The sequence below is a fragment of the Ornithodoros turicata genome, chromosome 2 (genome assembly GCF_037126465.1).
Source record: "Ornithodoros turicata isolate Travis chromosome 2, ASM3712646v1, whole genome shotgun sequence".
Lineage (NCBI taxonomy): Eukaryota > Metazoa > Arthropoda > Arachnida > Ixodida > Argasidae > Ornithodoros > Ornithodoros turicata.
The window spans coordinates 27245506-27273398 of record NC_088202.1 but is presented as its reverse complement, the minus strand read 5'-3'; the positions used below and the strand labels follow the sequence as shown (position 1 = coordinate 27273398).

General features: G+C 47.5%; 1 protein-coding gene and 1 long non-coding RNA gene across 2 annotated transcripts in view; one reads left to right on the top strand and one right to left on the bottom strand.

Annotated features, from left to right (window-relative positions):
- Positions 1-7975, bottom strand: part of LOC135385254 (uncharacterized) — a 12153-nt gene extending 4178 nt beyond the window's left edge. The window contains exons 1-2 of the long non-coding RNA XR_010420372.1: positions 7951-7975; positions 1688-1815 (exon numbers count right to left, since the gene is read on the bottom strand). This is a non-coding gene — a long non-coding RNA (uncharacterized LOC135385254). The remainder of the gene's footprint in view (positions 1-1687; positions 1816-7950) is intronic.
- LOC135385251 (digestive cysteine proteinase 2-like) lies at positions 4748-27893 on the top strand. The gene is made up of 10 exons (XM_064614456.1): positions 4748-4847; positions 13983-14123; positions 14200-14393; positions 16145-16421; positions 16753-16945; positions 25750-25946; positions 25996-26087; positions 26141-26299; positions 26355-26541; positions 27649-27893. The coding sequence occupies exons 1-10, from the start codon at positions 4802-4804 to the stop codon at positions 27831-27833; spliced, it is 1671 nt and encodes a 556-aa protein (XP_064470526.1). The 5' UTR covers positions 4748-4801; the 3' UTR covers positions 27834-27893.

Sequence of the window (27893 nt, the reverse complement as noted above, 5' to 3'; positions counted from 1 at the left end):
GTACACGTAGACATTAGCCATTTGTATTTGTTCAATGAGTGGTCATAATGGGTCCGTTGCGAACATGGCATCGTTGGTCCACATCTGATTCGCTAAGACTCACGCTATCATGGCCGGTCTCGCCATGACGAAACCTTTCTCCTTTTTCGCGGGGCCAGCAACAGGGGATGCATTGCACTCATCTGTTCAGACGTGTTAATCTTGATCTACAGCATCGAGATGTGAATGTCGCTTCCAAGTGTACGAACTGCGCATTACAATGTACGGATACAAGGATGCACGGACAAACGAGCCTACTGTTACACATGCGCAGTGGACCAGGATACGGAAACGTACTCGGGTGGTAGGTGATTTCGTATATGCGTACTAGTGCGACAAGATATAGCTCTTCCTATATTTCAATTATGAATAAACTATTAGTACATACAAGACCCATGCGCGCGTCGTAATTTTTTTTTTTTTTTTTTTTTTTACGATCGTACCTGTGCTACCAACACCCAGGATCGCTCGAGTCACGGAGATGACAGTGTTGCCGGGTCAGATTTGGTTTTTTCCCCACCTTCGCTACCTGGCTAAATCTACCTTGGGAGGTGCTTGTATGCTGGAGGTTCAAGGGAAACCTAGCGTAAAAGCATCTCCTCGACCTGTTCTAGGAAAGAAGGGAAGTCATTCCGCAGATTCCCAAAAGACCCCCAAAATATGTGGAAGCTACACACATTGAGGAAACACTTAAAATATGCAGAAAGTATTCTGCGTCTAGACGCAACCTATTCTAGTATGCTTAGTGGGAGATTAGTAGGAGAAGTAGATTAGTAGTCAAGGTGACAGAGCATGATGGGAATTAAGCAATGTGGAATCAGGAGACATGTTCCCTCCTTAGGAGAGACGTATTACTGACGTCGTGGTGCAGATGGTGGAGTCAAATCCACCGCTTAAGATATAGGTTGGTACCTTGACTTGTGTCCCCGACACTGGTACGCATGAACCGCCGTTATTCCGCTTAGATAACTGCATGGTTACCCGCCGCAATGCTCTGCCTACTATTCCCAGAGGGTATAATCCTTGCCAGGCACGAGCATGGCCAGCTTCGCCCTCTTTATGCCAAGGAATACGGCTGTAGTCTTTCCTTCCATGTGCACGTTCGTCCTCAACTGTTGAAACAAGACCTAAATGGCCTATCGTGCATCGTGCATTCCTAAAACCGGCCATCACCTTGGGAAGACGGTTGTGAGATTCGAGTTCGAACTACTCGATTCGAGTTCGAACCAGGCAATCCATAACTTGGCATAAGCAACTATATACACAAGATTTTCAGATGGAACTAATCTATCGCGTGCTGTTCGGGTTTAAATATTGCTATTGTTTGGGGCATTTTCCAAAATTCAGGTACGGTACCCAGAATCCAAGGGCTGTTGATTAATTGTAATAGGATTCTAAGGGCTACATGAACAAGATGCGCCACAGCATGGTCTGATATTCCATCCGCTCCTATAGGGCTGATATGTGGCCATGGGCGGACCTAGAGGGGGGTCCGGATGTCCTGACCGCCTCTTCAATTTCTGTCTTCACATAGAGTTTAATTGACCCTAGATCGCGTGTCCAGCATGCATGGCTGGACCCACTCCTCAGAAAAATCATCTGCCCCTGTCTGCGGCGGGACGCTCGCATTAGCCTTTCGAACACCTACCTGAACACTTGAATCGGAGGCCAACGCCAGATCGGAACGCAAACCAGTGTAAGGCTCTCCAACGAGCAGTCGCATTTGCCACCAGGGATATGACGAAAGACTGCCACCTGAGGCAATGCCGTTGAAGACTGCAGCAAAAGGACAAGCAGGTTTTGAAACACGAGGATGTAATCGTGTTTGTTGTTTCGGTGTATTTATTACTCACCACTCTGGCCACTCTATATACGCCATCTTGTCAGTTACTTTTTACCATAGCACGTTGCCATCCTTGCTTGTGAACAAACCCAGAAAAGTTTGGTGAACGATCTCCCCGTTCACTCATTCTCTCTTACGCATTAATGATCGTAGCGGTTTGCTTATACCGGATAGTCTGTGTTCCACAATTTTAAACAAATTCCTGGCTTCAGTCTTTACGGGGGAACATACTTCAGCCTTGCATAGCACTCATTCTTACAACTTCCCTCATGAACCGCGTATAGTGCAAAGACGTAGAAGGGCAGTCAAGACAGTAGACGATGAACGCAAAGAAGAAGAAGAAAAAAAAGCGCTGAAGACGATCGTAGATTTATTATGGTAATTACGACGGTTTACTAAAACAAATTGAAGATCGCTAGCTGTCCTCTTGGCACAGATGGTATCATTCATAATGAAAACGTCGAGACTAGGAACACGAAGGAGGACAACGCACACAGCGTCTCAATAGTTATTAACCATCATTTCTATTACAGGTGGTAACTCACAGTAGCGTGCAACAGTATATATACAGGGTGTTTCACGAAAATCCCCTGGCTGAATAATTCGTGAACAGGTGGCGCCATCGAAGAAATTTCTTTTTGGGAAAGATCCTTGAGACATCGGCTATGAACTGAGTAGTGAGCGGCTCATTTGCATACGCTCACGAAATAAATAAACATCCCAACTTTTAAATTTTACTTCACACGGTTACAGAACCTCTGTTTTACGCATCGGGACCTTCAGCGAAAAATATTGCAAGAAAAAAAACGCATCGACACTTAGTGATTTTTCTGAGTAATTAATTGGTTTCGGTTTGCAATTCTTGCGTGGAGCAATGCACCAAGGCACTCTTTGGATCAGCTAACCGGCTGTCATTTTCGTGTTCATCCGCCTGGTTGACACACGGGGATGACAGAATTTAAAAGCCGCAGCCGCCGCAGCCGTTTACAGCCGCAAGACCGCAGGAGATGCTTTGGTGTTCCTTCTCCTTCTCTACAGGCTCCGCCTCCCGTTTTCAACAAATTGGGCGAGAACGTTTTCATTCGGGATGATGGTTGGCTAGGAGCGTGCTATGTGATGTAGTTAATTTTTAAGAGTGTACCCCACTAGTTCACAGCGCTCGCGGCGCATTCGTCATTATCCACGATAAGAGGACGCTATCTCAGCTACGGAACGACAGAACCGCCAGCGCTGTTTACCAGTCGCTTTGATAAGGAATACTAAAGCAGCTCTTGCGGCTGTTCCTAATCTTCCTTCACCCCCGTGCGTGAACCAGGCGGATGAGCACGAAATTGACAGCGAGATATCTGATCCAAAGAGCGCATTGGTGCACTGCTCCGCGCAAGAAATATGTAAACCGAAACCACTTAATTACTCGGAAAAATCACTAAGTGTCGACGCGACGCGTTTTTTTTTTTCTTCCTTGTAATATTTTTCGCTGAAGGCCCCAATGCGTAAAACAGAGGTTCTGTAAGCGTGCGAAGTATAATTTAAAATATACCATGTTTATTTAATTCGTGAGCGTATGCAAATGAGCCGCTCACTACTCAGTTCATAGCCGATGCCCCAAGGATCGATATTGCAAATGGCACTGCCCAAAAAAAGTCCCGAAGTTGAGGCTTCAAAGTTTCGGGTATTCAACAGCGCACCAAATCAGTCTCAAAGATCCGCGGAGGGCAGTACATGCCCCTGCCCCCATGAAGCTAGAACAGTTTATCGCCGGACCGGTGTGCAGCACAAGACGCGCCGATAACAAGGCGGGTGACATTCCACCATACGTTGATAAGCGGTAAACAAACCCAAGCAGCAAAATGTACTGAAAGTAGAGTACAATAGGGGTGGACGGGTAGGTGGAAGGCCTTGAACAAACTCCTGAAACTAAAGAACACTGATAAGACACATACCGTCCACCCCTATTGCACCCGACTTTCAGTACATTGTGCTGCTTGGGAAAATGATTCCGCCTCTTTTTTCCCGCCCTGTTTTTTTTCGACCTTCTATCTTTCATGGGGGCAGGAGCATGTCCTCCTCTCCACGAATCTTTGCGTCTGATTTCGTGCGCCGTTGAATACCCGAAACTTTAAAGCCTCGATTTCGGGACTTTTTTTGGGCAGTTCCACTTGCAATATCGAGCGGATTTCTTGGTGGATCTGACTAAGTTCGCTACGGGCTCTCTAATTCTGTAAAAACAACGTTAGGTTGACTTGGGAAATTTTGAAGTTCAATTAAAGAAATTCAATTTATTTTCATTAAAATCAGATGAAAATATTTTTGCAAGATGGCAAATTCAGTTGCCACACAAGTGCCGTTTACCCCGTATTTTTGGTCGCCCCGTTTTTTTATAAAGTCCGAATGACACGTTTTTTGAAACACCCTGTATAACTGTCGGATGCGTACACATACTGAGCACAATTAGGAAGCTGGATTACAAAGCATTTCTTTCATAACGCGTACGGCCGCTTTATTTGCCGCGGTTGAAAGAGGGGGGGATATGCTGATAAAAAAAAGAAAAGGAGAAAGAAGGGAAAGGTCAGCCATGATGTAGGCTTGCTATTCCACCCCCCCCAAAAAAAAAAAGAAACGAAGATGAAGCAGCAGAGACACAGAAAATTACTAGAAATACAGGAAAAGACAACTCGGATAAAAGGGTTGTTCCCCGGTCTCACGATTTTCCATCCCGGAATTTTCGAGCACCCATTAAAAATTCCACGTATGAGATGTGTGGGAGGGAACGTCGTAGCAGAGCTCATTTTGAAACTGGTTTCCTAAGCATTCATTCAGTATGACACCGCTGTATGAACGTGCTATCTTCCAAACCAAAGTCCACAATGCCGTTCCCGATAAGTAACAGCAACTCGTCAGCAGTCACCGCATTCAAGTATGAAGACGCTACTGCTGCGTTGTCTTTTGGCCGTCGTCGCCACCCGTAAGTTTCACTCCATCTGACTTTATATAATGGAATCATTTAGTACTTGCTAATTCAATCAAAATGAACGATGACTGGATGATATTAAAGGGCCTGTGATTCATGTTATTATATTACGCACAAACTGAAAACACAGCTTCTAGCAGCCCATGTTCTACAGCAAAGTGGGATGGCAGGTGACAGTGAGGTGGTCACGTGCTTACAGAACAGTTGGAATGCGACATCACAACTCGATGGATTAGTGGAGTTTTGTCGAAAAAAAATATCTATACGCCTGCGTGTAATACACATCATATCATGAATCCTTTTTCATAAAGTTTTGCACGCTTCGAGTTTTGTAGTAATGATATGTCCAGAAATACAATTGAGTTGATTAAATTGGTGGTGGTGGTCATCCCACACGAAGCGACCCAAACACGTGGTTCGACCACCACAAATTTTGTTGAATTTTCGTGTTGTTTAATGGATGGTATTGTAGAGAGATAACAGCTTAGAAAGTATTTTCGCCGAGAGCAGTGTATTCCCAAGTGACGTTGCGGTTAACACCTGTGTCTGTTTTCAAAGCGAGTTGCTTTTGACTACTACTTCACGGAGGTATTCCAGGTATTCTAGGTCTCAAGGTATTCTAGATCATAAAACGTCAGGACGGCCATAAAGAACGCTTGCTTTATTCTAAATAACTTGATGTGTCTTTTATACTATACCATATAGGCTTAAACATTAACGTTTTGGGTGCCCGTTTCGTATATTTTCTGACTCGCTGCACACGTGGAGATACAAAAATCGCTAGCTATGAGCTCGTTGCGCGAAACATTATCTGACATCTAATATTTCGCGCGTAATGGGGTAGTGTACTGCTCGTCATGGGGTGAATCACCCCAGGTCATAGTCACGAGTTATTTGTCGTTGTTGTTGCGTGATCAATGCGTAGAAAAAAATATTTCTCTGTCTGTAAAAGAAAACTGGAAATATTTTGTGAAATAATGAGAATTCGACAAATCTGTTGTACTGCAGCGAAGTAAATTGATGCGGTCATCACCATAGGAACTTTCTGTCAACGCTACAATGAAGATGAATCTCTCCAACTGAACATGATAAAAATGGGAAAGGGTAACCGTTGCTTTTAGTAATGATTTTTTTTCAGAGCAACATGTGGTTACGCTGAACGAGCTTGGTGCCACTCTGTGATATTCCCTCAGTAAAATGATTAAACATACATGGAGCAACAGAGAAAAATATATTTTATTGCAGCGGTGACATTAAAACAATCAAGTGATCGGAAAATGCTTAAATAATTACATTGCAAGTAATTTCGGAGACTCACGTTGTGCACCTTGGCTGTTTGGAAGCCTGCAGAATGTCAAAGGAATTGTTTTGCCGGTTTAAGGTTGCGGGCGGTCGATCTGATGGTACAAAGTACGTGCCGTCCGTACAAAACGGTGCCGTTGATGGTACAAATTCTGTTCCCTGTGCTGATGTCAGTAACCTAATCCTGGGCGGCCTTGCATCGGGCCTTTCATTGTGGCTCATCTTGCTCCTGAGCACCTACATGTGCATGCGTAGAGCTTAGAGCGTAGATGCGTAGAGCGTAGATGGATTTTTTTTAAGTCCATCAAATTCGGGCACTTCTCCCACCAGCAGACACATAGAGAGAACGGCTCACACGGCCTCCAGAAGTGGCCTGCCTAATTGGTTTACGACTTTGGTATCTTTGCTGCGGAGCTGCCACCTTGTACCTTGTGCTACCTTGTGTCAATATAAGCTCAGAACAGACGTCAAACATGACAACAACAACTTTATTTTAAGATGATGATTGGAAAGTTCCATCGCCAGGGGCCCCTTCACAATAACGATCGAAGTCCTATTGTGTCCAAAAAGGTAAAAAGAGCTTTGAGCGCAGAGCGCCGGATTCGACCAGGGACCAAGAAATTTTGATAGAGAAAGTTGGGCTTAATAATGAGTCCAGCTGACTAAGAAACCCGGAGAGTGCGGTTCTTGAAAGTTGGTAGTGTGGGCAATGAAGAAGAATATGCCCCAGATCTTCTAGAGCACCGCGTCAAATACGAGAATCATATTCAACATATAATTTTTAACTGTCGTGGCGCGATAAGCGTCCATATTCTGCACGTGACGCGGGTTCGAATCTCGTCAGCGGCTGTATTGTCCGAGGTTTTCCCTGGGATTTCCGGCCGACTTTCCAAACGAAACTGTCGGCACAGTTCCCTCCTGAGGTCAGTCCAGGACGCAAGCGAACCACACTGTCCCCACTCCTTCCTGCTGTACGCTTTCCATCTACCCACGTCTGTACGCCGCTCACAACCACACTTGCTTCGCGGCGCTAACACTGAACTGAAAAACAAAAATTCATTGCTAGAAACAAACACAATGCACCCTTTTCTAGTTGTGTTATATTCAAGTGGACAGCTTCATCTTCATTTTAGCGTTGACAGAATGTTGCGAAGATGGTCACATGAATCTTATAAATGAAAATATCATTACTAAAAACAAAACAAAAAGTACCTTTTCTATTTTTATATGTTTAGGTGGACAGATTCATGTTCATTTTAGCGTTGACAGAATGTTCGTTTGGTGGCGGCCACACAGATCTGACAAATAAAAACTCATTACTAAGAAACAAGAAGTACCTTGTCTACGTTTATTATATTTAAGTGGAGAGATTCATCTTTATTTTAGCGTTGACAGAATGTTAGCATGGTGATGGCCACGTGGACCTTAAAAATAAAAACTCATTACTAAAAAACGAAACGAAAAGTTACCTTTTCTAATTTCATTATGTTCAAGTGGACAGATTCGTCTTCATTTTAACTTTGACAGAATGTTCGTATGGTATTGGCCACATCGATCTTTTCGCAGCACAGCAAATTTCTCATATTCTGTACATTTCACAACATATTTTAAGTTTTCGCAACGAGCCACATGGCTGGCCATCTTAACTATCTACGTGCAGCCACTTCGGACAAACAAAAAATGGAACATGCACCAAAAACATGTTCAAGCCTATGGCACAGCACACAAGACACGTCAAAGCCGCGACACATCGACGACAGCGGAGCTGGTAGCCGTACAGCTAGCCATGACTTACCTTGCCACGCTCGAGCTGCCTGTGCAATGGATAGTGTATACTGCGACTCCAAAGCCGGCCTTGAAGCTATCTCATTGTTCTTGGGAAAAAGGCCGTACGGCGTCAACAGTACGAGACCTCCTGTTAGCGTATCGCAAGTGCACAGATATCGGCCACGACGTCATTCTTCAGTGGATGCCTGGCCATGTTGGCATAAGTGGTAACGAGAAGGCGGACCAAATGGCGAACATCGCACACCTGTCATCGACAGAACATCTAGTCACGTTTAGAGCATTGCACGGGCCCGGGCCCCCGACCCGGCCCGCGGGCCGGGCCGGGCTTGTTATTGGCTGTGTGCTCCAGGCCGGGCCGAGCCCAGGCCGACAAAATACGCCAGCACCGCGGGCCGGGCCGGGCCGTTAAAATACGCCACCACCGCGGGCCGGGCCGGGCCCGGGCCGACAAATATGTTCCCGAGAGTCAGGCCCGGCCGGGCCACGCAGCTAATTCCACACATTGGAGATGCATTAGTTCATATCTTCATGCGCTTGCGTCATTCCTGTGCATATTTTGCAAAGACAAGCAAAGGGTACTGCATTATGCATATGATTCGACCCTCTAGAACATTCTCCAAGCCACTCTACATTGCTCCTCACATATTTCACAATCACTATGGCAAAGCTTGGTGAGAGGGATAGGGACTGGGAGAAGCAGTTTGTCGACAGCATGCTCTATCTCCGCAAAATCTTGACAGTGTAACGATAACGCCCCGCGCGTTCTGGATTTAATTTGGTCTCGTGCGGTTACGGTGTTAAACCGCCATCACTTGTATGTTTGTCTTCTCTCCTTATAAATTTACTTATAAATTTGTTTGATAATCGCCAGAAACGCGTACCTCGCGGCTGGAAATACTAGGCCGGGATCTACTCGCCGGGTCACCGGGCCGGGACGGGCTCTATTTGCTTAGACGCCGGGCCGGGCCGGGCTCTAGTCACTGGGTCACCGGGCCGGGCCGGGCCGGGGCGCATAAAAATATGAAGGTCCGGGCCCGGGTCGGGCCGGGCCATTTTTAGTGGCGCCCGGGCCGGGTCGGGCCCGGAAAAGTCGGCCCGTGCAGTGCTCTAGTCACGTTTTCTAAGCAGGACATCAAATCTCTCCTAAAATCTATGACTGATGACATCCGCAGGACAAAATGGTACCACGCCAACAGTGGTCCGTCACTGCTACGCACGCTAGACCCGGAGCTGAATTTCACCATACCTTCAAAAACGCCCAGACACATAGAAACTCTCCTGCCGACGACATATGCATCTGGTCCACTGGTACATCTCGCCCTGCCATTCGACAACGCCTCCAGGCTACTTTGGACGACATTCACACTTACCTGCTCCGAGCAGGGATGGAAATATCAGCGGAGAAAAGTGCGGCACTCGCCTTCTCCCGCAAATTCATGCAGCGATGCCGTCTGCACATTGGGGAGAGGCCACTTATAAATGCCCAGCACCACAAATTCCTCGGCGTAGCTCTAACCACTAGCCTCTCTTGGAAACGCCACATCGATGGCATGGAGAAGAAAGTTGCGCTGGACCGCTGTCATCCGTCACTTCGCTGGAATGAGGTGGGGACGCGATGAGAAGGACCTCCTGATGCTGCATAACGCCTTGATTCGGGCCACAGTCGCCTACAGTCTGCCTGTGCTTCACGATCTCCCCAGCACCTTAGCACAGAGGATCCGCGCTATGCTGGCACCGAGCCTACGGGTGTGCCTCGGTGTCCCCCGCGGGGCCGAGACAAGGCTACTGGTTGCGGAAGCCCGCGACATCCCTTTTGAAGTTCTCCGAAACACAGAAACTGTGCGCCAGTATCTCCGCCTGATTGCACACTATCGCCACCACGCGCTCATCCGTAAACTTCGGGCAAGGCGCAGCACGCCGATCCACGGATGTAAATCCCGACGCGTGCCAAATAAGCTTCATCACAAGATATTCCAACGCACTTCCAAACATCAAAGCCATTCTACAGAAGCACGAGCCCCTCCTCCAAAGCAGTGACCGACTTAACAACATATTCACAAATCCCATACAGGTGACATACCGACGCGCAAGAAACCTGGCAGACTCCTTGGTCAATGCCAAAATAAGCAAAACGAGCGCCCCGTACACGGGAACACGACCCTGCAACCTCCCGCGCTGCAAAACATGCAAGCACGTTCAACACGCTAACTCCATCAAAAGCACTGCGAGCAATTACACCCACCCCGTTAACCACGCATTCACATGCACAAGCTCCAATGTTATATACTGCATTGAATGCGGCGACTGCTCTATGCAATACATTGGTGAAACCGGCCAACAAATGAACAACCGCCTTACCGGACACAGAACCGACACGTCCAACAAACTCCCCAAAGCAGTCGCCGAACACTTTAACGTTCCTGGTCACAATTTTGACAACATTAAACTATATATTCTAGAAACCGGGTTTAGATCCACACGTGACAGACGTGATAGGGAGTCTTATCTCATATACAAGTTCAACGCTCTTCACCCGTCCGGTATCAACAAATCACAAGGCACCCTAGAAACACTTCACAAATAAAATATGCTTTTCCCATCTACCTCCATTATCATCTGTTATGTTCTGCATGGCCACTGCTTTCTGCTCTCTTTATTGCATGCCACAACTTTGTATTACAAATATATATTTAAAAAAAAATAAAAAATTTGCTCGTTCTGGAATTTTCCCCACGTAACCACTAACCTCCTTATCTTTCGCTATGCTTGCGAATTCTTGTCTGTTGTCCCGTTTCGTCCACGTGTTCGTGAACCTTCCATTTTTCTGCAACCGGTCTGTAGCCTAGATCACTACGTTCACATAATCCCCTCCACACTCTAACAAAGCAGCCATTCACTCCCGCCGTAAAAACCCGTAGGGACCTTTCTTCCCTCCGGGCTGTTGACCCACAATTCGCATGAACCTTTAAACACGTCACACCTAACCCTTTAAATACCATGCCAATGATGAGGACGGTGCCCAGAAGAAGAACAGTCTCTGTTCGAAATATCGGCGGCTTCTGTCCTGAGGCAACTCCCTTCCTACATCTCTACCGGTTCGCTGGATTTCTACCCATCCACGGATGTATAATGTCATTCAAATCCCGCGTTCCGAAATTCGTGATCAGCCCCGCCGCTGAAAGCTCGGCCCCGTGGACACTTCCGTTGCCAAGCGTCACCGCCTCTGTCCCAGGGATCACGGACAACAAAAGGAGCTACCCCGACCTCGTACTACAGCAACTGACTATGGATTTCATCGGCACCGCATATGACGGGTTCTGCACGGTCTTCACGGATAGCTCCTCAACGAAAACTTCGTCATCCTCATCTTTTGTGATACCCTCGATACAGCTCACCCGGGGCTGCCGGTTGTCCCATCGCACCTCTTCGACCTCAGCCGAGCTGTACGGAATCCTGCTGTTCTTACAATATGCGGCCACCTGTGACCCAGGCGATGGGTAGTCTGTACGGACTCCAAGTCAGCTCTTCGATTCCTGAAAACCTCAGGTCTCAGGCTCACTGGCCACACTTGTGATAAACATTCTACGCCTACTGAAGTCCATAACTGCCCACGGCCACACCATCGTTTTTCAATGGATTCCGGGTCATTGCGGAATCTCTGGCAACCCAGTTGCCGACGCTGCGGCAGCGGCCGCTCACCACCAGGGCAAGTGTGTCCCGATTGTTCTCCCAAGGGGGGACAGACGGTCCCTTCTTCGTGACTGGGCTGCCTCCTCATCCGTCGAACAATGGCGTCGGGATGTCCCGGTCAGTACCATGCTGGGAATTGTGGACCCAACATTCTCGTGTCACTTACCGACATCTTTACCGCGCGTCATTAAGTCCCTCCTACATCGCTTACGGCTGAATGCTTGTGCCCGGAGCCCGGGCACGCTTGTGCCCGGAGTGTGGTGTGCCAGTGACCGCGGACCATGTGATCATCGCATGTGCCACATATAGGAGGGAGCGTCACTTGTTGGCAAACGACTTTGCGCGGATTGACAGCCGACCCCTTGACCTCAGACTCATTTTGGGACCATGGGACCCACGAAAGCAGATATCCGTCTTGAGACCCTTCATCAAATTCCCGCAAACTACCGGCCTGATCGACTCTCTCTAAAACTGCCTGTCAGCGTCGTCAGCATCATCCTCATCACCGTCCTCTCATTTTTCCCCAATAGCAATGTGGTAGCATTCTGCTCAATCAGCGGAAGTCATCCCCATATCATCATCATCATGTATTTCTTTCTCTCTCTCTCTCCTGCATCGTCTACGCCTAAATGTGCTCTATGGTCGCCAGTTTTTTCATAAAGGGGGGAAGGTGGACGCGGCCGACTGTTTACTGTGCGGGACAGTAGAAAACACTGAACATACGTATCGCCATGCATTGTCCAAAACATGCTGCACAAAGATGCACCTTGAGGCAGACCCTTGGCCATCTCGACAGCAGGGATTTCAGCATAGAGAAAGCCTTAGGCGTATGGGACGCTAAGCACAGGGACGCGGCCTTCAATGCTCTTGTCAATTCCATTGTGAAATCTGGACTGGAAACCCTATACTAGACTATGCGTGGACATTACTATGATCCTTGACGTGAACGGCGCGCTCGGTCCTGCGTGGTCGCGGTCCAGACGCTCGCCCCGGTGAACTTTTGCGGTGCGCTCGCACCTTCCGTGGTGCGATCGTACCGTTTCTTTTTTTTTTTTTTTTGAGGTGGGGTAGCAGAATTCGCTTGCGCGAATTCAACCTCCCCTTGTTATTTACCCAACCACCAACAACAACAACAACACGTCAAAGCGACGGCTGCTTTGTTTACAATAAACGAGTCATCGTTTATGAACACCCTGACGTTTTTTGATATAAAATACATTGCGCCGTTTTCTGTGGAGGACTCATCGAAAGTCCTAACTTTGGAGACTTCCACCAGTGCCGTGTATGCCAAAGGGAGTCTGGCCATTAGGAGGAGCCTAAAAAAGAGGCTCGACCTGTCAATCAAACTTAGGCGCATTTCATTGGTTACTGTTTTCCATGGGAGCTGCCATGACACCAAATTTTCTCCAAGATGGAGGATGGTGCTTGAAACGGCGAAGCGGAGATTTCGTGACAAAAAAATTTCACAGACTACTTTAATTTCATACTGTGAGTATATATCCTCATGTACACATCGGCAAAATCAGCTCCAACTTTCGCTCCGCCATCGTTATTTACGCGATGTATGGGATGTTTCGTCGCTAACATTAGGCCTAGTTAAGACCGTCATACCAAGAAAATAGGAAGAAGGACGAACCTTATACGTAAAACTTTGCATTATATAATTGCATTTTATTTATACATACATATTTGCTCATTTTTGATTCGATCCACTTACATTACGTGATGTAAAACTTCATGCCGGCAGTCGTCTGCTACGAAGAAGCGGTTGTTCCGCTCTCCTGGCCAATCACTTCTGCCAACAACCATTTCTGCAATTCTGAGCCTTCCCAACATGCCTCTCTCCATGCAGGTGGCGTTGATAAAAGTGGGCGCAAAATCCGTCGTTTTGGTCTGTCACCAGTGATATCAATTTCAATCCAAATCAATCGCCGAGTTTCTCCAAAATGGTGGCACCCAGTAAATAAGGGTGATGTATAAGTACTGGATGGATGTAATAAGAGACAACTGTATTTCGACCTGTGATTGGCTAGATACCTCAAAAAGTGGGTGGAGCCTCAGGTATAGGCAGGTCCCATTAATGGCAATGCAGACCCCCTTTGGCATACACGGCACTGACTACCACCGACGTTTAGCGCCACCTAACGTGAGAATGCCGCCGCCTCCGGCGAAAATACTTCAAGAACAAGAGAGGCGCAACAATTCATCTCACTACTCTTCCAACCTGTAAAAAGAAATTCAACAAAATTCGTGGTGATCGAGCCACGCAATTGGATCGCTTCTTGTGGAATGGTAACATTTGCAACAGATAACAGATAACGTAACATGGATTGGTGATTCTCCCCACAGGCGTTTGCTCCGGCCAGGTCCAATGGGGTTCGACATACACCGTCCAGGGAGTTCTCCATCTTCCCTATGCAGAGATCAAAGAACCCTTTATGGGCTATTTCGATGCGACCAGGAACCTTAGCCGAGTCGACTACTACGGCGGTATAATATATTGGACATAACTTTTGATGGCCTCGTGAACAGTAGAATGGATGAAAGTCTGTTGTGGTTTGCGCAGATATGGTCCAGACAGTGCAGGTTGCTGGCAATCGGGAAAACTGCAGTACGCTGTGCAACGGTGTCGTCTACAAGATCGCCTACATGCCTAACAAGGCGACCTGGGAACCCGAGCGCACCTGCTTTCAGGTCAATGGAACGGAGAACATCACCGTCACGATTCAGTCTGTTCTGCCAGACGTGCGGAACTTTACCGTGAGTATCGCGGCTGTGGTCGCTTTCACTGATCTAGAAAAAGCCATTCGAAAAAAAAAAAAAAGGAAACGCACGTGAAATTGAAATTATACACGGTGTTTCACTTAAGAGTACTCCAGTAATTATTAAAAAAATGTACTTTTGATAAAAATTAGAAACCTTCTGCATCATACTTGTGAAGGTTTTTGCCGCCCAAACAGGCGGTTTCCATCAGTGTACCTCACTAATTTGTCTAATTAGCTTAATTGAACTCAAAAAATTCCCAAGGAAAGGTAACGTTTTTTTTCGCTAATTAGAAACCCCATGGCCACAACACCCCATTTCAGTCACAATTACAGGATGTTTCACAGTCTTTCCACAAAAATTTGACACCCGAAAACACGTAAAAACTGCCCGAAAAACCGTCGCTCATGAAGGCGCGCTCGTTCAGGTTGCCCCGCCTAAAGTATGGGGAGGAGGAAAGGACAACACAGGAAACAGCACAGAACATCCTATGTCGGTGATTATCGGTAACTGATGGTTGCGAACAGTCAAGTTTGCGATGACAAAATACGTGATTGGGCCGGTCCCCGCCCTCCTTTTTTTTTCTGTTTTTCTCATGCTCTTTCCATGCGCAGTGGGAGTGTCTTCTAGCCCAGTGCCGTGTATGCGAAATGGAGTCTGGCCATTAGGAGGAGCCTAAAAAAGAGGCTCGACCTGTCAATCAAATTGAGCGTTTTTCATTGGCTGCCGTTTTCTATGCGGGCCACCATGACACCAAAATTTTCCCGAAAATGGCGGCGTAGCTTGGAACGGCGAAGCGAGGATTTCATGGCAAATTTTTTTTACAAATTACTTCAATTTTATTCCGTAAGTGTACATTCTGTTGCAATTATCTTGCAAATCACCTCTAAATTACGCTCCAGTGTTGATGTTTACCTGAAAAGAATATGTTTCGTCGTCCTTGTTAGGCCTAGTAAAGACAGTGATCACAGGCAAATTGCAAAAAAAAAAACAAAACAAAAACGCTACGGATGGCCAAAAATATGCATTTATGACATACTTTTATTCATGTCACCTTCATGTCATTCACCTTTGCCCGTTCTTGATTTAATCTTGTTATGTTTCATAGTTAAAATATGTATAATACCGGCAGTCTGTTCCAACAAGCGGTTCTTCCGGCCAATCAGTTCTGCTAGCAAGCACTTCTGCTATTCTGAGTTTTCCCGACATGCCCCTCTCTACCCAGATGGCGCCTTTAAAAGTGGACGCAAAATCCGTTATGTTGGTAGGTCGTCAGTGAATATCCTATTCAATCTAATCCAATCCAGTTTCCTGAAAATGTCGGCACCCAGTAAATACAGGTAATATATAGCTTGGATAGCCTGGGATTATAGCGAACTGTATTTTGGATCGTGATTGGCCAGAGAGCTCAAAAAGTAGGTGGAGCTCCAGGTATAGGCAGGTCCCATTAATGGCCAGACTCCCTTTGGCATACACGGCACTGTTCTGGCCTTGCCGATAGCGCCACCACTGATGAAATCCGGAAACGGACTTGCAGAGATGGCAAGATTGCAAACGGGGGGGCACCTGTTTGGGCGGCAAAAACCTTCACAAGTATGACGCAGAAGGTTTCTAATTTTGATCTCAAGTACATTTCTTTTAATAATTAGGGGTCACTTTTAAGTGAAACACCCTGTCTCTGTATTGTAGGCAGGTGTGTCTGTACCAGGTGTGGAAACGAACTTAAAACTATTCCAATTTTGCTTCAGTTCTCTGGCAGTGAACCCTGCATGAGTGACGGCCAGTGGTCAAGAGACACACAAGTTTGCGATCGTTACGACCTCGTGGAAACGATCGGAGCCAAAGTAAACAGGTACACCTTATGGGTGTCCTTAGACGAAGCAGGCGATGCGGTGCCGCGACGGTACCTGATGCACGGCTACAATACCTTACTGGGTTCCCACTACGACAAGTACGAGGTCCTCTACAGCAATTTCCAGAAGGGCCCCTTCAACCCCGATGTCTTCAATATCTCTTCTCTCACCAGTAAGCGCTTCTTCCTCTCCTTCTTTGTACACTGCCCTGCTCGGCATCGAGCGCTACTCTTGTACACCGGGCTGTGCTTACGCACTGACTCGTCGTTCGGTAGGCGTGTCACGTGATGGTGTGCTAGCAAGAATTCTTCTTGTCTCATGCCTTCTTGATGTCGCTTTTTGACACGTTGGTAAAGTGTCCTCACGAAGCTTCCCTTCCTATGACACAACAGCCTGATGGAAAGACTTGCGCCGAATTTTTTTTTGCCACTGTTGCAGCGTGTACGTTGTGTGGTTTCTTAAAGTACGGGACATTGAGATTAATTCGACTGCGTTCTTTTCAGCGGCAAAGTGCCGAGGGTTTCCGGGTCCGGGAGCCGAGAGCCTCGCACTCCACAACCCCATGGCGGAGTTCATGAACAACCACGACGCCCACGTCCATCAGGCATTTGATGAATTCAAGGAGGTGCACGGAAAGCGATACACTGACTCTCAGGAACACGAGAAGCGAATGAACATCTTCCGCCAGAACCTCAGGTTTCGTACTCACAAGCGATTTTTCTGGTTGTCGACATCAAGTTGAATAGGTGCGCAAAGCGGGAATGTCAGTGCCCGCCCGTCGCATAAAATGCGTCTTTGGTACTACTCCGCTTAAACTTGATATTGCCCCATGTTCGGGCCGAATTCTCCCCGAATTCCAATCACGTATCAATAGAGCTCCGCTTGCCTCATTTCCTTGGTGAATTTGCGCACGTAGGTCCACGACCACAAGGATAGCTAAGGAAGGTACGCAAAAAAGTATTTTTTTAAGTTTTATGTTAGAACCGCGAAACAACTATGGCTACGAGTGGTGTCCAGTCGTGGACAGAGGTCAGCAGGAAGGAGTGGGGGACAGGTAAGCAAAAAAGGTGGTCCTCTTCTTTCACTCCGACGAAAGAACAAAGGAATTGCTAATTGAAAAATAGGGGTAATTTTTTCCCCTCCAGAATTTAATGGCATGAAATAGTGGGTATTCACGGAATGCTTCGCTCAAAAGAAACAAAAGAAATAGCGCAGGAGCTTTTTCATAAAAAAACAACACTTTTGACGACTGCCTACTGATGTTGATTTACAGACATACGTTACTAAATATGTGAATTAATACCTTTGAATAAAAATGTCCCAATGGGGATATGAGAAGTAAGGAATCGGATTCCTCAAAAGAAAAGACAGCCTTTGCCACCACAAGTGGCTTACACCAGTTCAAGTACATGCCTTTTGAATTGAAGACCGCATTGGAGGATATCAGGAGACTGATGAGGAAGCTTGAGTTCTGTGGCGTCTAAATATATCAGTGCGAGCTAAAAATGTTTCAGAAAAAATATTTTTGCTAAATATATTGCCATATATATACTGCTAAAAGCATTTTCTGAATCGATATTTGACAATTCATCAGGGAAACGAAGCAGCACTTAATTAAGGCTGTCCCTAAGCTATCAAGCTTCGTAATTGAGTTAAATGAGACGCAATTTCGATATTTGGTTGTCCTTATGTTCGTGTCTCATAGCTACAATTGCAACGTATTCGCGTCCGGATTGTGGTATGTAGAGGGCAGCGATCCATGAAGCTAACCACATGTAAGTGGTAGCATTGCGTGCTCCATATGGCGAAACGATGAAGATAGACATAAAGTTCCGAGCTCCTATTTGCTGAGTTGAAAGGTTATTTGAGCCATGAGTAACTACATGACGTCGAATAGGCAACCGCAAAACAAAAGACTGGTGCGATTTTGTGCACAGCACAAGCTTCATTTACGGGCATGGGCGTACCGAGAGGGGTGCAAATGGGGCCGTGCCCCTTCCCTGGAGCCCCAGGGTCGCTTGTGAAAAAGTGCGTTCTTTAGTCCAAATGTCATAATAGGAACCTCTAAACGCCCGCACAGTCCGCAACGTCCGCCTCCAGAAAAAGAGGTGGTAGGGGGTTTGCACGCTAGCCCCCCCGCTTCCGGTCAAGAGATCCAACGAGTCAAGATATGCATCGAGTCAGGAGATCCAACCGGTCACATGACAGGCGAGTACAGAGATCCAACCAGTCAAAGCGTTATACTGGTCAGGATTCCCGACAGAAAAGAAAGTCTATCCCTTACCATGTTCATTGCAGAACGATTGCGCTGTACGTAGTATTAAGTTAGGAAGTAATATGGCCGGTAACAGTGGAGATTTTTCGGTGTTTTCTCTCTTCTTACCACACACGCACAAAAAAAGTAAGCGAGAAGATCCTGTGCTTGCGCTGTAGGTTACGGCGGCGAGTCGAGTCCCCCTTTTGCCTTTGCACGTTTATGTCCATTGCTCCTAGCGCCGTAACACGCTATGCCAGAACGGATGCTTGTTACCAAGAATATTGAGCTCAACTTACAAAGAATCGTAGGCCGCAGAGCATAAAACTTATCCTTGTAGCGTTCTTTTCATTGGTCCCCACCCTTGTCACGTTATTCTATTCTTTTACTGACCGTGCGGGAAAATACTGTCTGACTGTTCTTTCCAATCAACATTGACCTGTCACGTTCATTGACCTCAACCCCAAAATGCAGGGCATACTGCTGGACTCAGAGCTGTCTTTGTACTTTTGTGTCCATTTGCGCAGCCGTCCCCACGTTATGCCAGGACTGAAGTTTGTTACCAATAATAATGGGCCCAGCCCCAAAGTGCTTTGTCTTTGTCCTTTTGTGGACGGCGGGAAAAATTAAGGGAAAACTTGATACAGAAACACACACACACACAAAGAAAGATGTTCGGGCATATGAAGCTATCTTTCGTACCCTGAGAGAGTCCATGATCAGACGGTTCCGCCATGTAGAACGTGTGTCCACAACAGCGACTTGGCTCTTCGACTACGAGCGTGCTGTGATACGAGAAGTGTTTGAATAATCAACGTGTTTGAAACAGCAGCCGGCCTACCCAATGTGAGTGTACGTAGCCCACGCTAACTATAGAAATAATCTCTAACACGAAGCGCTGAAAAAACAAAAAAACAAAACAGAAGACAGCACTCCTATAAATCCTGTGTTACAAACAGGTCGATCTTACAAAGCAACCACCTGTTTTTAACACAAATGACATAAGAGAACTGTCGGCTTTTCTTTGACTGCGCTATGTGTTACAAAGTAAGTAACTAAGTCAATAAAAATGAGATCTTGTTTTGCCACCTGCATTTGTATTCTATTTATACCTCACGTAAAACAAGTCCCTCGAAGTTCGATACGGGTAATTTCTGCTTAGCGATGTTAGAGTTAACGACGTAACACAAAGGGGTCAAAAGATCCAAGCCTGGGGAACCCTCAGACGAGTCAAGAGATCCAACCGGGTCAAGAGATCCAACGGGTCAAGAGATCCATCGAGTCAAGAGATCCATCGGTGGATGGACTCTTGGCTCGATGGATCTCTTGACCCATTGGATCTCTTGACGTGGAATCCCCCCCCCCCGGGGGAAGCACATTGCCCCGCCCCTTGGAACAAATTCTGGGTACGCCCATGTTTACAGGCCCTCTGGAGGAAGCAGAAGTCTTTGCGCCGAACGAACTTAATTTTTCTGGTCCGTAGATCCAATTAATTACCGGCTCATTTTCGATTTTTCGCACATCGTAGACGATTGAGTCATCGCAGCTTGGCGTCTGCGTTCTGTTTGGCGTCCGGGATGGCTGAGCCACCGGCAACGCCGGTCACCCCAAAGGTTACCACCCCAGCGCTGGAACCCCCACGTCTCAAGAAAGACAAGCAAGGGTGTAAGCGCCCCAGAGAGGATTTGGAGGACGACAATCTTTCTTCTGAGGACACCATTGTTAATGCGCAAGACGAAACTTTTCTAGATCCTGAAGCAATAGAGGAGATCGAAGTTGACCCTCGACCCTTCCAAGTCGTAACATATAAGAAGAATCGGCCTACAGGAATCCCAATAATTTTGAAGCCTATAAACCCAGAGAAATCCTTCTGGAAAGTCAACCCCAATCTGATTGCGAAGGATATTGTTCATGCGACGCAGCAGAAAATTTTATCCCACCGGATCACGAGAGAAGGGAATCTCGTCATCAGTGTACCCTCAGAAGGCTCGGCCAGAAGTCTTCTGCAGTTGTCAACCGTGGCTGGAATCGAGGTGCAAACTTCGATACCGGGTTCCTACTTGAGATCAATGGGAAGGATCCAAAACATCCCAAGGTGGTACTCAGAAGAAGAACTACTAGAATATTTTCAGCCGTTCGGAGTTACGGCAGTACGACGGGAAATTGTCTATAAGAGAGAAGACGATGGGTCGTCCACGCCCTACCATAAGTCAAGTGTCATCCTCACATTTGGTCCCGGTCAGGCCTTGCCGGAGGAAGTCAGCCTGGGATTTACGACGCATGTGGTAACAGAGTACGTGGCTCCTCCGATTCGATGTTTCCAGTGTCAGAGATTAGGCCATTATGCGAAGGATTGCAGGGGAACACATAAGTGTAAGATATGCGCAGGAGCGCACCACTTTAAAACCTGCACGGCGCGTCGTGAACCAAGGTGCGTTAACTGCGGAGAGAAACATACAGCGTCGTACGGAGCGTGTAGAGTTGCACGGGCAGCGGCGGCTACACACGCTCGGAGGGCTTTTACGGAAGCGACCAAAGTATTCACTCGTCCAAATGCTACCTACGTTAAGCAGCCACCAAGGGAGACTCCTCCTCCAGCAGAGGTGCACAAAAACATACGTGACCAGAAACACACACGCCCTAAAGGGAAAAAATCATTTGCTGAAGCTGCAGCGAAGGGGAAGAATAGTCCAGAAGTGCCTTCTGAGCCTATAGCAACAGCCACGCCAGCGACTCCAGCTCCTGCGCTCCAACAGGAACACGGCAAACAGAGCTCCCATCACACTGAGACGCAAGCGAATGTCAATCTTGAGATGCTCGTGCCATTGACCATTCTTGCTCTGCACTCAATCTTGAAAGCGATACCTGGAGCATCTAAACTTCCGGAGGTGCAAGCTCTGCTCTCCCTGGAGCCGATGCTGAACAAGCGTACCACACTGACCAGTAATGAGCGATAGGTACAAACATACTACTGTATTTCAATGGAATATCAATGGCATGCGAACTAAATTAGGCGACTTTCGCAATTTTGTGTATAGGCACAATTTCCCTGTGTTGGCTATCAGCGAGCATCGAATGGATCCTTCTTCCCGGCTTTCAAACTACGTTACGTACGTCTCTGCCTCGACGACGGGGTCCAGCCGGGCTATGTTCTGTGTTAGAAAGGACATTCCTAGCGCAGCCTTTTGTGCACCTCTAGCTATGGGGACTTCGAGTTTGTTGTCTGCAGTGTTCTCCTCCGCACACGAAGGATTGCTGTGGCTAGTGTATACATCGCCCCTTCTATTCGCATCCCGGAAGATGCTATGAGGGAGTTCTTCCAGCGACTTCCTTCCTGTTTTATCATATGTGGCGACTTCAACGCCCATGGCAACAGCTGGGGAAGTCAACATGCCGATTCAAGGGCGCGACTGATTCAACAATGTATTGAAGACTGCAGTGCTGTGGTGTTAAATGACGGCTCACCGACATATTTCCGGGGTCCCTCTTATTCAATCTGCCTGGATATTACAGTCTGCTCTCCCGATCTGGTTTCTCGCATGCACTGGAGGACGGATTTAGATACACTAGGAAGCGATCACATACCTATACTCATATCTTACTCCCCAATGGTTGCCGGATCACGACAAGAAAGAGTCACAGACTCGAAAGTATTCAAACGCAGGACAGAGGAACTTCTACAGAATGTCACCACTTTTGACGAATTCAACGAGGCGCTGCCATCTAGTATTGCAGCTGCAACAAAAAAGATATCGTGCCCGATCAAATATCGCAGCGTAGACGCCGAGTTCGAAAGGTTTCGCACAATACCTCGTCGGGCGGAAAGAAGACTGCGAAGATCGGGTTGCACTGAGGATTATCGCGAGCTTTGCAGGCTACGATCACTAATTCGCACTCATCTTCAACGTCTAGCCAAGCAGAGATGGACAGCACTCTGTTCTACATTATCTCCATACACACCTACGGGACATGTCTGGCGGATCATCAAGGGCCTAAGCTCCCCGGTTGACCAAGTTAAGCCGTTTGGAGCACTAGCCGTTCATCAGGGCACGACCGAAAAATCTGTTGGGGAAGACTTTTGTAGGCTTTTTATTTGGCCCTCAGATGCGTCATGCACAACATCCCACAGGGACTCGGCACAAGCCGCGTATAGGGCGGTTGTTTTTACACAGCCAGCTGAAGACCCCTATATGGACAGTGACATCACGATACAGGAATTGGAGGCTGCCATCCACCTGTCCACGAAGCGGTCAGCTCCAGGGCCCGATGGGGTCTCATACAAAGCTATAGCCTCCTTGGGACCGACGTCGTGCACTTTACTTTTGAATTTGATCAACGACTCTTGGAGACGCGGCTTTGTCCCTCCGTCATGGAAGACGTCGCAAGTTGTGCCAGTCCTGAAGCCTGGAAAATCACCTAGAGAGTTGACGTCATTTCGGCCCATCAGTCTTACAAGCTGCGTGTGTAAGATCATGGAAAGGATTATCCTACGCCGAATAGGGTGGTTCTTAGAGTTCCGGCGTCTGCTACCTCCCGAAATGGCAGGTTTCAGAAAGGCTCGGACCTCGATAGACTGCATCATAAACTTGGTCACTCACATTGAAGAAGCTAGATTTCGGGGTGAGCTTACAGCAGCTGTTTTCTTGGACATAAAGAGAGCATATGATACGACGAGCTACAACCATGTCCTTTACGACCTATACAGTTCCAACGTCACTGGCCGGGCTCTTCGCTGGATTGCTGCTTTTCTTAATGGTCGGTCTGTTTTCGTGAGAACAGCAAAACGCGACACGAGTTTGCATACATTGTCAGCAGGGGTACCACAGGGGAGCGTACTCCGTCCTTTAGTTTTCAATGCTGTCATGGCTGCCCTGCCTCGTCTCTTGCCCAAATGGGTATTTGTTAGTCTCTACGCAGATGACATCTGCATATGGTCATCGGGAAAGCAGTGGCCTGCTTTACAGCGTCGCCTTCAGACTTCACTTGATCGCGTAGTGCACTTCCTGCTGGAGAGAGGCATGGACCTGTCTTCAGAAAAGACTGTAATGCTGCCTTTTACGCGCCGCCATCTTAAACGATTTCAGCTACAAATTGGTCATCATCAGGTACGTCGTGTACCACATCACCGCTTTCTCGGCGTTACTCTCGAACGGAGTTTGTCATGGGTAGCGGAGGTGCGCTGTCTAAACGCAAGAGCTGAGAGTCGTCTTAATGTTCTTCGTTACTTATGCGGTTCCCGGTGGGGCACATCTCATCGGGCAATGCTCAGCGTTCACCGATCTCTTATAAGTCAGATGGTTGCGCATCACATTCCCTTGCTACACAACCTCCCTGTTACCACAGAGAAGGTGTTAGAGTCTATCCTAGCAAAGGGCGTCAAGCTCTGTCTTGGCCTTCCTCGAACAACGTCAAACGCTTCAGCCATGGCAGAAGCACGGGAACCCCTGTATCAGCTCTCAGGATGCAAGAAACGTTCCGCCACTACGTGCGGTTGGCAACGCGTCACCATCGCCATCCTCAGCTTCGAGCCATTATGAGTCGTCACCACTCTTCTTTTACCCAAGCTATCCAGACACAACGTGGTCTTATTCCGAAACACAAGCCACATGCATTACCAGATATCCCAACATGGGTCCTGCAGCCTCCTGACGTAAGAACTAGTATGCCTGGACTCCCGGGAAAGAAGGATATACCAACGCATGTTCTTCGTCAGTTCAGTCTTGAGCTACTAAACAGCTCTGCAGGCAGGATGCAGATTTTCACGGATGCCTCTACGACATAATCCGGCTCCTCGTGTGCATTTGTTATCCCGGAGGTGAATATTGAGAGAGCGGTGCGGCTGTCTCACGTCACCTCTGCAACGGCCGCTGAACTTTATGGAGTCCTCTTGGCAATAAGTTTCATCAACTCACAATCTTCAGCTGCTCGCTGGACCATCTATAGCGACTCAAAATGTGCGTTACAGACCCTAGCTACCATGTTTACTACGGGATCTCTGGCGACAGCAGCACAAGATGTCTTACACGCACACCATGCAGCAGTTTTAAAAGGTCACGACATCCAAATGCAGTGGATCCCTAGCCACTGTGGCATTGCAGGTAACGAGGCTGTGGACGTTGCTGCACGCCGGGCTCTTCAACTAAGGCGCGCCCACGTGTTGCCCATTTATTTCACCAAGGGTGACGCGGGGCGAATGCTGAACGAGTTCAAACAACGAATGTGCAATACCTCCTGGTTAACAGGATCGGCTCGGGATTCGCTTCTGTACAAGGTCGACCCAGGGTTACGCTTTCGAGTACCTCCTTCCTTTACGCGACAAACGACACCTGTCCTACATAGGCTACGGCTCAATGTACCGTGCAGCGCACGTCTCGTCTTCAAAATCGGAAAGCGAGACTCTCCGAACTGTAGTGAGTGTGGCGTTGTAGAGGATGTAGAACACATCCTTCTCAGGTGTCAGAAGTACGTCGATGCTCGAAGGGCATTAGAGACAAGCCTCTCTCGTTTGGACTCCCGAGCCTTCGACATCACGAAACTATTAGGTCCTCCTTCGTCCGACAAGGCGCTAAGGGCACTTGAAGACTTTTTGCATGCAACCGGGCTTATGGACATCCTATGACACGGTGAATGTGTGATGTGTCCTGTGTGTGCCCCCGGTGATTCCGCCACTTTACTCTAACTTGGGCGCAGCTCTTGAACTTTTGACCTACATGTTGAACTCCATTATCAACTCTGTTCGTCTCTGGACATCACCCTTTCGCGTTTTCATCATCTCATCATCGCATTGAACTTTCTGTATTAAGTGTACTGGGGTAGCGAGTTTGACTTCGTCGAAACTCACATCCCCATTTTTTCTTTATTCACATCACATCACATCACACAGGCCCTCTGTATCGCTTGACTTTTCTTACTTCAGGCTTCTAGTTTGATAATTTTGCAGAGAATTAGTTCGTCGTTGTAAACACGAATGCTTGCATGAACGCGGATTGCATGAACGCGGAACCCCCTCGCACCCTTTAGAGACGCTACTGCCCCAGTAGCTTTGTCGCGATACCGCCTTCGTATTAGCTTTAGTTGAATGTTCCAAAAGCAAGGAACGGGGCTATGCAGCCGAAATTCCCGGCATTCTCAAGACCCTCTCCGCAGACGGCCACCAATGAGGGAGTGGGAACTGCATGTGGTTGGTGTGTGGAATCCCGCTTAAGTGCGTTTATTACTCTGCCATGTAACTGGAAGATTATCACAGATTCATCCACTCAACAAACCGTGCTAACCTGGGCTACAACGTTGCTGTCAACCACCTGGCAGACCAAACTGATGAAGAACTACTTTATCTCCGTGGGAAACTCAAGTCTTCCAGAGCCTTTCCAAGTCGAGGTCGTTCCTTTCCCATGGATAAATTTTCCCACCAACTGCCGGAGAGCGTTAACTGGTGGCTTCTCGGTGAGACCGTGACTTGTATAGAACATGTGTATGACAGATGGGTGTGCAGGTGCTGTAACACCAGTAAAGGACCAAGCGGTATGTGGTTCGTGCTGGAGCTTCGGTACAGTGGGACACCTGGAAGGAGCGCTTTTCGTCAAGGTAAGCTTTCTGGGTTCAGGGATTCGACCATTCTTTAACGTATGATGTTCCAGACAGGGCGATTGGTCCGTCTGGCGGAGCAGCAGCTGATCGACTGCAGTTGGCTCGATGGCAATAACGGTTGCGATGGGGGCGAAGACTTCCGGGCGTATCACTACATTCAGGCACATGGGCTAGCATCGGACGAGGACTACGGAAGCTACCTGGGACAGGTGCGTATATACTCCCAGGTATCAGCCTTCTCTTTATTCTCGTTTTTATCTTTAGGATGGGATCTGCCACGATACGAAAGTGAACAAGACGATCGCAACAATCAAGAGTTACGTGAATGTAACGACGGTGGAAGAACTTCGCAAGGCCCTCGCTAATGTGGGTCCCATCTCAGTCTCTATCGATGCCTCCCACAAGAGTTTCAGCTTCTACTCCAATGGCGTCTACTATGAACCCAAATGCCGTAAGTCCTCAACATGACTCGCACGCGACAAGAACCATTGATATTCATGTTCTCAAGGCCAGCTCCCACATACAACGCTTCGCTCTATAGCGATAGAAAACAGCACTAGAAACCTAGCGCTGTTTTTCTGTTTGCCGTTCTCACAAACAACCGAGTACATAGCGCTATCCTGCGCGGGTCACAGAAAATCTCGTTGCGACGTGGTGCACCACTACCACCACTACTACCGTGATTGCTTACTGTTCGCGTCGTGTACCCGCAGCACCATCGTCGGTGACACTTTTGTGACAGATGAAACTCGTGGCCATTTTCACGTCGTCGTCGTCGCCTTCCCGCCTTGCTGCTTCGAGTGGCGAGAAGCAAAACATACCCCAGCTTCCGCGACGTCACCGCTGAAAGAAGCCCCCGATTGGTTAACGCAGACTTAGCGCTCAAAGTAGCGCCGCCACCGCCACCACCAGCGCTGGAAAAGTTCAAGGGGACTCTACTTCGACAAGCGCTGTTATATAGCGGTTCGCTGCACTGAGAGGAGGACATAGATAGCGCGTTTGTGCAGTGCTGTGTAGCAAATCGCTATATGTGGGAACCGGCCTTAGGTGTTACAACTTCAGTGCTAAAACTTTCAAAAATGAGAAACAAGTTCAAATCTCCACCGTTTTCCAAAAATATACTTTTCTTGCTGCGGCGTTACGGAAAGTTGCGGTTTTCCTTCTAATCCCCTTAGAAGACGCCGAAAATTAAGGAGCGAATGAACAGGACCTAAACTTAAAAAAAAAAAACAAGAAGAAAAATCGTAATTTTACAGAAAAATGACTGCTAACTCTGTTGTCGGCATATGTGCCGTGACCTAGATGTTGCAAAAAAATTGTTTGGAGTGCACGCGGCACAGCTCCCATAAGCAAAAAGTATGTCACTTGCATTAAAGGGATATGAGACTGTGAAAACCTTGTCCGGAACTGTACATTGTGCACTCCAAAGGAATTTTGTGCCGCATGTAGGTTACGGCAGCATTTCACTTGTGCAATAAAATTACGTGTTTTTTTTGTGTTTTTATAGTGTACACTATCTAATGGTTGTCGCATGACTAAGTGTATTGTCATGTTTTAGGTAACGATGCTGACGGATTGGATCACTCTGTTCTGGCTGTGGGTTACGGAGTGCAAAATGATCAACAGTATTGGTTAGTCAAGAATTCGTGGTCAACTTACTGGGGAAACGACGGATATGTCCTAATGAGCCAGAAGGACAACAACTGTGGTGTCGCCACACAGGCCACCTACGTCGAACTCTGATGTCTCAAATTTCCTCATTGTCTTTTTAATAAAGTGTCATGTGATGACGCGTAAAAACTC

Bases quoted from the DNA above. Each gene is read 5' to 3' on its own strand.
- LOC135385251 (XM_064614456.1), top strand. From the start codon at position 4,802: ATGAAGACGCTACTGCTGCGTTGTCTTTTGGCCGTCGTCGCCACCC. The intron at 4,848-13,982 runs GTAAGTTTCACT...TTCTCCCCACAG, and splicing joins TTTGGCCGTCGTCGCCACCC to GCGTTTGCTCCGGCCAGGTC. The intron at 14,124-14,199 runs GTATAATATATT...TGGTTTGCGCAG, and splicing joins CCGAGTCGACTACTACGGCG to ATATGGTCCAGACAGTGCAG.